The following is an 11,755-nucleotide window of genomic DNA, read 5'->3' on the forward strand; positions in this document are numbered from 1 at the left end:
TTTTGTTAATTTATTTAACCATTCTCCGCGGCGGCTTAGACGTGGCGGCGGAGGAGGCGGGGCGCGCCTGTCCTCGCCCTTCTCCCCCCCCCCGCCGCTACCATGGCAACGAGGGGAAGGGGGGGTGAGAGACGTGAGGAGAGGCTAAGATGGCGGACGACCTGGATGAGCTGCTGGACGAGGTGGAGAACAAGTTCTGCCGCCTCTCGAGGCGAGACTGTTCGGAGCGAGGCCGGCCGGGCCAGGGGCGGAAAAGGAACCGCTTCCGCGAGGAGGAAGAAGAGGCCGAGGCCGAGGCCGCCGCTGCGGGGGAGAGGGCCAGGTGAGCACTGCGCATGCTCGCGCCTTCCTCCTCCTGCTCTCCCCCCGCCCCTCCGAGGTGCCCCTAAAGGGGAGCGCAGTTTCAAAGAGAAATATTAACGACACTTCCGATTCACTGTTAGCGTGTAGTGCAAACTTCAGAAAGCTCCGAAGCCTTTAAAACTAAAATCCCTCATTTTCTAAGCGTGTTTAGGTTGCACTCACCAAGCGAAGTTACTATGAAAGTAGCCCAATTGAATTAAGTGATACTTCCGAGTAAGCATGCAACCGTTTGCGCAACTCAGGCTTTTCCCACCTTCCACCCGCTCAGCCTTCGGGCAACCCATGCAGAGAAAAAGAAGAAAATACAGCAAGGGCACCAAAGAAGTGTTTCGGCGGAACATGCCTTTCCCTTGCCTTTCTTGCGTATGATGATACTCCTGGCCCGCACAGGAGCGTGTTCGAGCGGAAACCAGAAATGAGGGTTGTGCGCGCCTCTTCCGCGTGTTCTACCTCTGTGGGTGCCGCTTAGTCTCTCCGTTCTACTACTCCCTCCCTCGTTTCCAGGCGACGTGACGCGCGACCACCCAGCTGCTACTGCTGCCAGATTCTTAGCTTGCATGAACACACCAGCGTTTCCCAATTCCTTCAGACTATCCCCACCTCTGCATCTTTTTAACATTCTCCAACACCCCCTCTGGCTTATCTCCCAGACAGTTTACCCCTCTTCCCCTTCCACCAACTTCTCCACTGAATTATGTCAAACCCAGGGAAGATGCATCTCAAGCCACAGTTGCAGGCTACAGTCTGTGCATTTATTTATTTATTTATTTATTTATTTATTTATTTATTTATTTATTTAATTTCATAAAACTTAGGCACTGCAAACAAACAAACTAACAGCGGTTTACAGAAGATAAAACAGTAAAATAAAATATAAAAAATCACAACCCTGCTTTAAAACGTGCAAAAGTTAAAATACTAAAACACCTTAAAATTACCTCAGCTTTCTAAGCATCTGGGCAGGCTTGCATAAGTAGCAAGTATCACGGATGAACAATCTTTGCTTCCTGTCACCTTTGTGGGAAACTGTGTTTGGCCACTGTGCACGCTGCGGATTTTGTTGTCGTTTAGTCGTGTCCAACTCTTCGTGACCCCATGGACCAGAGCACGCCAGGCACTCCTGTTTTCCACTGCCTCCTGCAGTTTGATCAAACTCATGCTGGTAGCTTCGAGAACACTGTCCAACCAGAGAACACTGTCCAACCACCTCGTCCTCTGACGTCCCCTTCTCCTTGTGCCCTCAATCTTTCCCAACATCAGGGTCTTTTCCAGGGAGTCTTCTCTTCTCATGAGGTGGCCAAAGTACTGGAGCCTCAGCTTCACGATCTGTCCTTCCAGTGAGCACTCAGGGCTGATTTCCTTGAGAATGGATTGGTTTGACACTGTGGTTACTTGGAGACAAAATGTTTCATTTTCACGTGTGACAATTGCCACAGGAGTTTTAAGTGTTTGAAGCGGCTGTCCCCATACTTTGGTCAGCATCTTCTAAATAAACTTACCAAAGGATGCTCCTCTTCCGTTTCTTTCCAGATTTTCCAAAGTGTTGACAAAAGGTGCTAGTGAAGAAGAAGACATAGATGACATAATTAAAGATATCATCGACGAAAACAGCTATGCCAAAAATCTTGTGGTAGGTCAAGACAAAGCAACCTCTGAGGAAAGGGAAAGTTGTGGGGGGGAGTGTCAGTCAGAACCTTTGAAGAAGAAAGCCAGATGAAAAGGGAAAGTGGTGGAAGTCTAAAGTAAGAATAGACAACCTTTCCCTCAGGAGTAATCCGTCAGGGCCGCATGGTGGTGGTGGGTAGAACCAAAGCCAAGGAAGCAGAGAAAAAGTGTTCTAGATTCCCTAATCTGGAATAAAGCTAACACTGCTTCAGTTGTCACATCAGATTAAAATTTCTAGTCCTATGCATCAGCCAGAGCCATTTACTCCAGTCCAGAACCCAAAGTTCACATTAAGAGAATGGGTACATCCTTACTGGAGGAAGGAAAATACTGCCTGACTGATGGAGCAGTGTGGTTCCCCATGTATCTTTGCTGCAGCTGCCTGCAGAAATGGGAGCCATTTGTGAAGCCCTCATGTTGTTTGCTGCTTTTCTACCCTCTGTCTTCCTTCTTATTCGAGTAGACTTCTGGTCCTTGTTATTTGGAAACAAAAGCAGGAAACTTGGCCGTGCTGCTGGTTTGTGTTAAGAGGTCCCCATCTCTCTCTCTCTTTATTAGAAGCATAAATCTAAGTCACCTAGCCCTGCATCTGAAAATAGAACTACCTCCGTTCAAGCTCATGGTAAGAGGTAAGTAAAAATCACATGAGTGAGTAAAGGCTTTGAACAGTAAACAGCTAATTTCAACTTAACTCTATTGACAGTCGGTAAACGAAAGAATGCATGGGTTGGATCAAGAGTGACTTAGTTGCACTAAGACTGCAAGCCTGTACACATTTACCTGAGAGTAAGTCCTATTGAACTCAGTGGGATTTACTTTTTTGCTGTTAGTTCTCATTGAAATCAATTAGTTCTCATTGAAATCATTGAAATCAGTTATTTACATTGCATCATTGGGTAGGTCACTGCCCCAAAGAGCTTACAATCTAAAGTGCAGGATAAGCAAAACAACAGTGGAAGGGAAGGCAGGGGCAAATTGGAAGAATTGTATGGCTATTTCATTTACATGTGCATAGGTTTAGGCTGCAATCTAATGCCAGGTTATTGGAGACTAAACCCCATCGAACACAAGAGTACTTCCATATAGTTATTTCTAGGATATCACTGTTCATCAGAAGCTAACTGTGTATGTTTTCTCAGAAGTAAATTTGTCTATGTTCAACATGGAAACGAGAAAGTTCTGCCAAAAGATCCATATAGGGTATGTGTATTTTGAGGGTGGATTAGAGGGAAGAGTCTTACCCGGGATGCAGTTTCAAACTGCAGTGGTACCCTGGGTTACAGACGCTTCAGGTTACAGACTCCACTGACCCAGAAATACTACCTCAGGTTAAGAGCTTTGCTTCAGGATGAGAACAGAAATCTCATGGCAGTGGCAGCAGCGGGAGGCCCCATTAGCTAAAGTGGTACCTCAGGTTAAGAACAGTTTCAGGTTAAGAATGGACCTCCAGAACGAATTAAGTTCTTAACCTGAGGTACCACTGTACAGGACAGCAAAGAAGAAAGGGCAGATTCATTTGAATCATTGCTAACTTTTCACTTTGATTTCAATGACACCTAAGTGCAACTAGCATAGCATGGATCAAACCCTATGTCTTCAGTGGACAGAATTTTATTGCTTGTTGCATTATTGCTGGTTAGGGCGCCAGATGCAAAAGAGAACAGGCTCCTACATCTTTAATAGCTGTGCGGAAGATGGAATTTCAGCATGTGTGTTTGTCAAGCTATGCTCTACTCTTTAGCTTCTGGTCTCCCTAATGCTGACAGTTTTGTGAGTATGTGGGAGCACCAGTTGATGTTTATGAAGAAATGGTCACATCAGTTCTTCTTTTAACTATATAGAATATGACATGAAATGAGGATGGGGGAATTTTAATAGCTTTTCAGAACTTAAAGCTCCATGTTGATTATGATGTTTGCTTGATTTCTAGTCCCTGTTGTGTTTGGTAGAAATCCTGCAGGTTCTGGAGTACAGTGGTGCCTCGCAAGACGAAAAGAATCCGTTCCGCGATTCTCTTCGTCTAGCGGTTTTTTCGTCTTGCAAAGCAAGCCCATTGACGGCTTAGCGGTTTAGCGGCTTTTAGCGGCTTTTAGCGGCTTTTAGCGGCTTAGCGGATAAGCGGCTTAGCGGCTTAGAAAAAGGGGGGGAGGGGAAAAACCCCGCAGGAACTCGCAAGACATTTTCGTCTTATGAAGCAAGCCCATAGGAAATTCGTTTTGCGAAGCACCTCCAAAACGGAAAACTCTTTCGTCTAGCGAGTTTTCCGTCTTGCGAGGCATTCGTCTTGCGGGGCACCACTGTATTTCCCTTCCAGTTGGGTTTTTTGCCCCCAAGATACATATATCATGCAGATAATAATATTACCATTTCTTCTGAATTGTCCTGCCCTATAGTTCTACAAACAAAAGGTTTGTTGAAAAGGTACACATGCTCACTAGCGTAATGACACCTGAGAAATCAAATGATGCAAACTTTGCAGGCAAATGGTTTAAGGTGGGGTTTTTTCTTCTTCTTCACAACTATTTCAAGGCTTTCCGATTTATTTCTTGTAGATGTTGCCCTGTATATCTTGGTGGAAGCAGCGCGCCACATGGTATAGGAACAAATATTTCTCAGAGGTAGGCATTTAAAAATAAATAAATACTGGCAATTGCATTATGAGACCTTCATGTTTCTCTTACTGCTATATTAGGAAGGAACATACTGTAAGCTGCTGCTTTATACTGAATCAGACTGTTGGTCCATCTGGCATAGTATTGTCTACACGGACTGGCAGCAACCCTCTGGCGTTTCAGACAGAGGCATTTCTCAGTCCTTCTTGGAGATGGCTGGGACTGAACCTGGGAGCTTTTGCACCATCTATGACCCTCTCCACCCCCACCCAAGCTGCTGCACACAGTTATCTCAGCGTGTGGTCTGTAGCCACAAGGAGTCAGTCTGAGTTCACTATTCAGCTGCATCAGCCAGTGGCAAGGCAGGTGAGAAAAGCCCCCAGCACATGCAGGATTCAGCCTATGTTTGTTTAGATTTCTGTATACCACCAGCATTTGCGTGTACAGATCATGCTTACCCATGTTAAAGAAGCATATGAATCAGAAACACAGAGGATCTTGGATATATGTTCACATAGTTTCACAGACATGATCCTCTTGCAAGGAGGGAAGTGGTGAGAGATCAGCTGTGATGTGCCATAAAAGTCAGTTCCCATAAGGATTTTTCCTAGGCTAAATTCTTCCTGTAAAATGGAGGCACCCAAGCTTTTACCCATACATAGAAAAAAGGGTGAAAATTGAATTAGTAAATACCAGAGTTGCAGCCTTTAATCAACTGAGGTTTTATTTTATTGAATGGTAAGAACTGATTTTATTTAGTGGAGGTTAGTTTTAAACAGTGGCACTGAAAGCTTAGAGTGTAACCGTTCTGTTTAAAGGTTAGTCTAGTTCTGGTGAGTTAGGATAGGAAATGTGAAACAGAATATTCCTTTCCTTTTAACAGCTGTTTATTAAATTGTGAGTTTTTTTACACTTCTGTCAAGATTTAAGAAATGCACCTATTATGAGATTGGATAATATGAACAAGTTTAATAAGTTAAGAAATAAGTTGATTGAACTGTTCCATGTGTTTAATCTATAATGTTTGTAATCTTTTTTGGACAGAACCTGTGATCAGCTGCGGTGTACTGCATGTGACTTCCGCGTTTTGCAATACAATGACTTTCAGTGGGATCAGTCATGTGATTACCTCTTTTTCAGGTATGCTTTGCGGATAATATTGATAGGAATATTTGGTGTGATGTGACCTATATGGTATTGGGGTAACATATAAATGTTGTGGTCCGTAAATGTTCTGATATCAACTTTGCAGAATTGCAGGTATGGATATTTCAGTACATAGATTGGGGGGAAAGCCTATAGCAGAAATACCCAAAGGCTTTCATTTCAGTGACAAGGATAGAGTATCTTTGTCTTTGTTCCACTCTGTGGCTGTGTGGTTCTGAGGGAGTTGGTTTGTTGTTGTTGTTGTTGTTGTTGTTGTTGTTGTTGTTATCATCCCATCCATCTGTCTGGGTTGCCCCAGCCAGTCCAACAAATGTAAAAGCATAATAAAACAAGAACGCTGTTGAAATAGAATATTTTTGATTGGTAGGAATAACATGCCTGAATTCCGCAAGTTGAGGACGAAGATGCAAACCAAGAATGGATCGAGGGCCTATGCTTGTCAGTGCACTTGGAGATCAATAGATGAATTAACAGACCTCACTGTGGATCGACAGCTCCGCTGGGTTTGCAGCAAACACGTCGAATGAAGTTGTCTTTGTCATTCACATGCTCATTTCTGTATGAAGACCATCTGTTCACTGCTCGGCATCACGAGTGATGAATTGAGTGTGTTCCGTGTACACTTAGATCTTGATAATCCAAATACAAACTCTGGACTTTGCCTTGTCTGCAATTCCCTTGTGAACTAATGGAACTGGGGGGGACATAGTAAGCCGGAGACCTTCCTCGGCCTAGAGGACCAGGCTGGCAGAACTGTTGAGTACTTGCAGCACAGCAGGGAGTGAAGCTGAAAGGAAACAAGGCCCGGGTCCTAGAAGGCATCCCACAAATGTAGAAGCGAGAGATACACCTGAAAAGAAAGAGAAATCTGCCTAAGCTAATACTTGGGTTAGAACACTTTTTGAATATGCATGTGGGATATTTTGGCTTTGGCTTTTTACCTGCACATGTGTATGTAGTGAGCCAATCTCCAAATTAATATTATTTCAGAGTTGTTTTAGCAGGATGCTGAAGCTTGCTTTCAGAGCAAGAGCAGATAGCTTGGACAGTCCAGCGATGGGAAGGAAAATGACACGACAGCTCCAGCATTTTAATAAGCTCATTTCTAGTTGTGAGCCAGGTCCTTAGGCTGCAGTCTTCATGCATGTAATCCCAGGAATCAGCCCCACTGGACACAGTGGTACTTGCTTCTAAGTAAACATAACCAGAGTTGAGCTAGGGTGGCGCTTTTTCCACTCCCTTAAGTCTGCAATCCTGTTCACACTCACTTGGAACAAAGTCCCACTGAATTCAGTAGGACTTACTTCTGAGTAGAATGCATTGGATTGAGCCACTCAAAGCTGTTCGTGTAAATGATATTGTGACGGAGCCTAAACAATTTTTTTGCAATGATATTCAAAATCAATGTATTTCTTTGCGGGGGACAAGGGTAAACGTCCTATTAGGTGTAGGGTTATTCCACCTTCACTGGCACTCTGCAAGTTTTAAGTTATCAGAAAACTGTTGTTAGATGTCTATTTCAGTTGTCTTTTGAGACTGTCAGTGCATCCACATTCTATGTTTTAATCTTTGTATCGGAATACCAAATATAATCAAAGTGGTTGATTTTTGCATCCCCATTTCCATCATAAAAAAAGAATTGAGCCGATGGGTGATACCCAGTGTTAGTCAGACCCAGAGTGGACATATTGAAATGAACTGGACTTGCATAACTGAATTCCCTTGATTTCAGTGGGTCTGCTCAGAGGTTGACTTAGCAGGGTTGTATGATTTTGAGTTGTATGATTTAGCTGATCCTGAATTATTTTCTCAATCAACACGTGTAGCACTATTCCAGGAGTTTTTTCTGTAGCACTGAAAGTTTAAAAGCAAATTGAAGCATAAACAATTGTAGCAAGCAAGTAGTACTCAGAATGTGGGAAACAATAGCACATTTGGAAAAAAAATGTTGCTCATACGATCTTAAAACACATCATCCTATGCAAGGAATTTCAGTTGCTTTTTAGACCAGGTAATCTGTTTAGAATAAATAACTTGGATATACTTTCTTTTAAACCAAAATATGGAATCTAAAAGTCCACAAGGCAGAAATCGTTCCCTCTAATTTCTCTGTAATGCTAGAGTCATTAAAAGTTGTATTCTTGGCATATCTGAATAAGTTGGTTAAATTTCATGTATTAATTGCCTGTTGTATTTGTTCTTTTAGGCCCCCATGGTGTCTTGATAGCTAACACATGCATGAAATGTTAAACACATGCATAGTTTGGTATTTATGAAATATGGAATGTGAAACCCAGTGAATAATTAGTAAACAGCACTATATAAATACTGATTATTATTATCATCATCATCATTATTATTGAGAGATGGGGTTGGGAGTGAATATAAATATTGGTTACTGATGGGAGGCAGGGTTTGGTGTGACTGATCCTAGCCAGATATAGCTGGCTGAACCTAAGGTGTTTTTAGACCAGGAATGAGGAGTCCAAATGTTGGACTCCCAACTCCCATCAGTCTAGCCCACAGTCAGGAAAGTTAGGAGTTGTAGTCCAGCAACATCTGGGGGGCATCCCTGACTTAGACAGTGGTTGACACAGCAATCACCACTAGATTCTATCATCTTTAAGAGCTAGTTCTGTGCAGTGTAAGCCAGGAGGTTGCTCAGATACAAATTCACTAGGTGACCTTAGACAAAGTACTGGTCCTACACACATACCATCTGCAGTATGTGGAGAACAGCACAGGCCAGTCTTATCAGGTTACTGTTGGAATTACTGAACTATTGTGCTTGAAGAACTTCAAAAGCCTAAAAGGTGCTATATACACTGTTGACCTGTGCCTCAGTGTGTTACAAACAAGTACAGCAATTTGACTTCTTAAACAGGACTTCAACTCGGGGGGTGGGAGGGGGTTAAAGAAAAGGATCTGATCTGGACTTGGACTGTAGATGAAATAGAAACAGTAATTGGCAATTTAAAATATTTCAGACTATATCTGAAAGATTTTAAATATTACACATTTTACACAGCACAAGACATTAAGTATCATATGTTTAGGTGCCCATAAAGTGTTTGATCATTTTCATTGGTCCTTTTCATTTTGTGTCTTGGAAAGAATAAATTTTGGTAAATATTCTACACAGGTAATCAGAGTTCTGTATTGTCCAATAATGACAAGAGTCCACGTCAACTGATGTGGTTGACGGAGTTTTAAAACTCATAGGGGAACTGAACAGGGGTGTCCCCTTTTCCCTTTGTTATTGGTTCCTTCATTAAAACCATTAGCTGAAACCCTTCGTAAGAATACAAAAATGTTGAGTGTCATAATAAATGAGCAAGAACATAAAAGAAAGCAAAGCTAATTCACTTTGATAACTGAATCTGGGAGGGGTGGTATTCAAAGTAGGATATTATTTGCTTTTCATTTGACTTACCTGGTTGATCTTCTGTTACGCGCTCTGTGTGAGTCACTGACATATTATTCTTTCCTACCTGTATTACTTTCTGACAATGGAAGTTGTACTTGATGTTTTGTTTGGTTTTTAAAATTAAAACACACACTATAAATGCAAAGCACAGTATTATCCCCTGCAGTCCTGTAGTTTTCATTCTCTCGATAATGTTGGCAGCTCAGGTCTCTGAAACCTGCAGGATTTAGGGGCTAAGTGGGCATGGACAGAGTTGATTATTTGGTTCTGAGCCATCTGTTGGGAAAGCGGTTGACCTACATAGGCAGTCTGAAGGGAGGGCTTCACAATGCCACGTTTGAAGCCAAATAGGATTCTTTCCTCCCTCAGAGTTGCTGAAAGGGGGGCTTATTTATACTGTATGAACCCTTTGCTCATGGCGAATAAGATACCTGAACTGTTTGCCATGAGAAAACTCCATGAATGGGATTGCAAAATCTTCCAGCGACTATTCAGGGTTTAAGAGCATCCCACTGCAAGCAGGCCAAGTATATGAACTAGCCCCAGGATGATTCACAAAAATATCTTCCTTTTCCATGTTTTTCCCAGCGCATACTAGCTTTTGGTCAACCCGGCTTTGACTTGTACAAGTTGGTTTGCTGGATGCTTCAAATCAACATTCATACAGAGAGACCCCGATTGCACTTAGAAATTGATGGAACACATTGTTAGCAACGCTGGTCTGTGTCCACTCCTGCTGACTTTTATTTATTATTTTTATTTATTAAATTTCTGTACCACCCTTCACCTGAGGATCACAGGGGAGTTTCCAATATATGGAGAATGTATAAGGTAGTTCTATTCAAAATGGGAACCTTAGAGTGTGTTTATAATTTTAATGCCATCTGTGAGTCTCATACTTTTACAGAGTACAGTGGTACCTCAGCTTAAGTACTTAATTCGTTCCGGAGGTCCGTTCTTAACCTGAAACTGTTCTTAACCTGAAGCACCACTTTAGCTAATGGGGCCTCCTGCTGCTGCTGCGCCACTAGAACACGATTTCTGTTCTCATCCTGAAGCAAAGTTCTTAACCCGAGGTACTATTTCTGGGTTAGCGGAGTCTATAATGTGACCTGAAGCGTATGTAACCCGAGGTACCACTGTACAAGAGGACGGGTGTTTGCTCTGAGGAGCTTATAAAGGTCACATCTACACCATACATTTAAAGCTCATTTATACCACTTCTACAGTCATTGCTCCTCACCACTATCCCCCCAAAAATCCTGGGAATTGTAGTTTGTCCCCACAGAGCTACTGTTCCCAGCAGCCTTAGCAAACTACCATTCCCAGCCATGTGCTTTAAATGTAACAGGGGAAACAACAGAGGAAGGGAAAGCTGGTTGGTTTTTCATAGTTGACTGAAAAATCAATACTGGTTATGGGCAAATAGAACAAAATATATACGCAGAGATTTATGGATAATTGACAGTTGAGTGATCACCACCAACCTGTCAAAGTGGGCCTGCTTGCGGGGGGAGGGCGGTAAAAAGCTGTCTCAGTGGGGCAGAAAGGTTCTGCACCCCTCCTTCAGAAGTAAAAACACTGGATTTCCCCTGTTATGTCTACAGTGGTACCTCGGGTTACAGAAGCTTCAGGTTACAGACTCCGCTAACCCAGAAATAGTACCTTGGGTTAAGAACTTTGCTTCAGGATGAGAACAGAAATCACACAGCGGCAGTGGGAGGCCCCAATAGCTAAAGTGGTACCTCAGGTTAAGAACAGTTTCAGGTTAAGAACGGACCTCCAGAACGAATTAAGTACTTAACCCGAGGTACCACTGTACTTTAGTTCTTCTATTATGATGCTGCTCCTGCCCTGTGCTTTTAGCATTAGCCAGGCACCCAAAATTAAGCTGAACCAAATCAGCATTTTATTTCTATATGAGGAAAAGCCCTTTTAGCAGCTTATTTGGGAGCCTGTAACAGCCCGTTCTGCCTTCCATCTGGCTAAAAGCACACATGCTAGATTCTACATTCCAGTCCACGATTTTAACTTCTTAGAAGGTTTTTTTTTTTATGTTCTCAGATCACAAAAAGGAGGATTTCTTGTCCATGTAAAGTAAACATAGTATTCCTATTCAAAACTGCAGAGGGCAGACTTACACCAAGGTAGGTCTCTTGCATTTGTGTTTATTTGCACAGGAAGTCTTAAGCACTTCTTAAAAGCTGACCCACAGCTCCTTCAAACCACTCCTCTGGCTATAAACTGAGTAATATGAACCCAAGATATCAAAACCTAGTTTTCTGTATGTTGCATAATGCCTGATAAAAATATGTCAAAGAATAGTTCTCCCCTCCCCCCTTCTCTTTTTGACCTCAGATAGGGGTTCCCACCACCACCCACATCTTTACCTTGAGTAATTTATCAGTTACTGAAGCTGGATGTTGTCAGGAAAGACAAAAGAAAGTACATCTTCACACAGCACACTGTTTATCTCTGGAACTCACCACCACAAGATGTCATCAAACAGCAGGGTAGGCAT

General features: G+C 42.6%; 1 protein-coding gene across 1 annotated transcript; it reads left to right on the forward strand.

The window, feature by feature from the left end:
- On the forward strand, nucleotides 1-9,390 carry CFAP418 (cilia and flagella associated protein 418). The gene is made up of 6 exons (XM_081874797.1): nucleotides 1-322; nucleotides 1,894-1,993; nucleotides 2,587-2,657; nucleotides 4,581-4,646; nucleotides 5,685-5,780; nucleotides 6,175-9,390. The coding sequence occupies exons 1-6, from the start codon at nucleotides 150-152 to the stop codon at nucleotides 6,332-6,334; spliced, it is 666 nt and encodes a 221-aa protein (XP_081730923.1). The 5' UTR covers nucleotides 1-149; the 3' UTR covers nucleotides 6,335-9,390.
- Nucleotides 9,391-11,755: the final 2,365 nt, after the last annotated feature.

This window comes from Podarcis erhardii, assembly GCF_964252035.2.
Source record: "Podarcis erhardii genome assembly, chromosome: 8".
Taxonomy (NCBI): domain Eukaryota; kingdom Metazoa; phylum Chordata; class Lepidosauria; order Squamata; family Lacertidae; genus Podarcis; species Podarcis erhardii.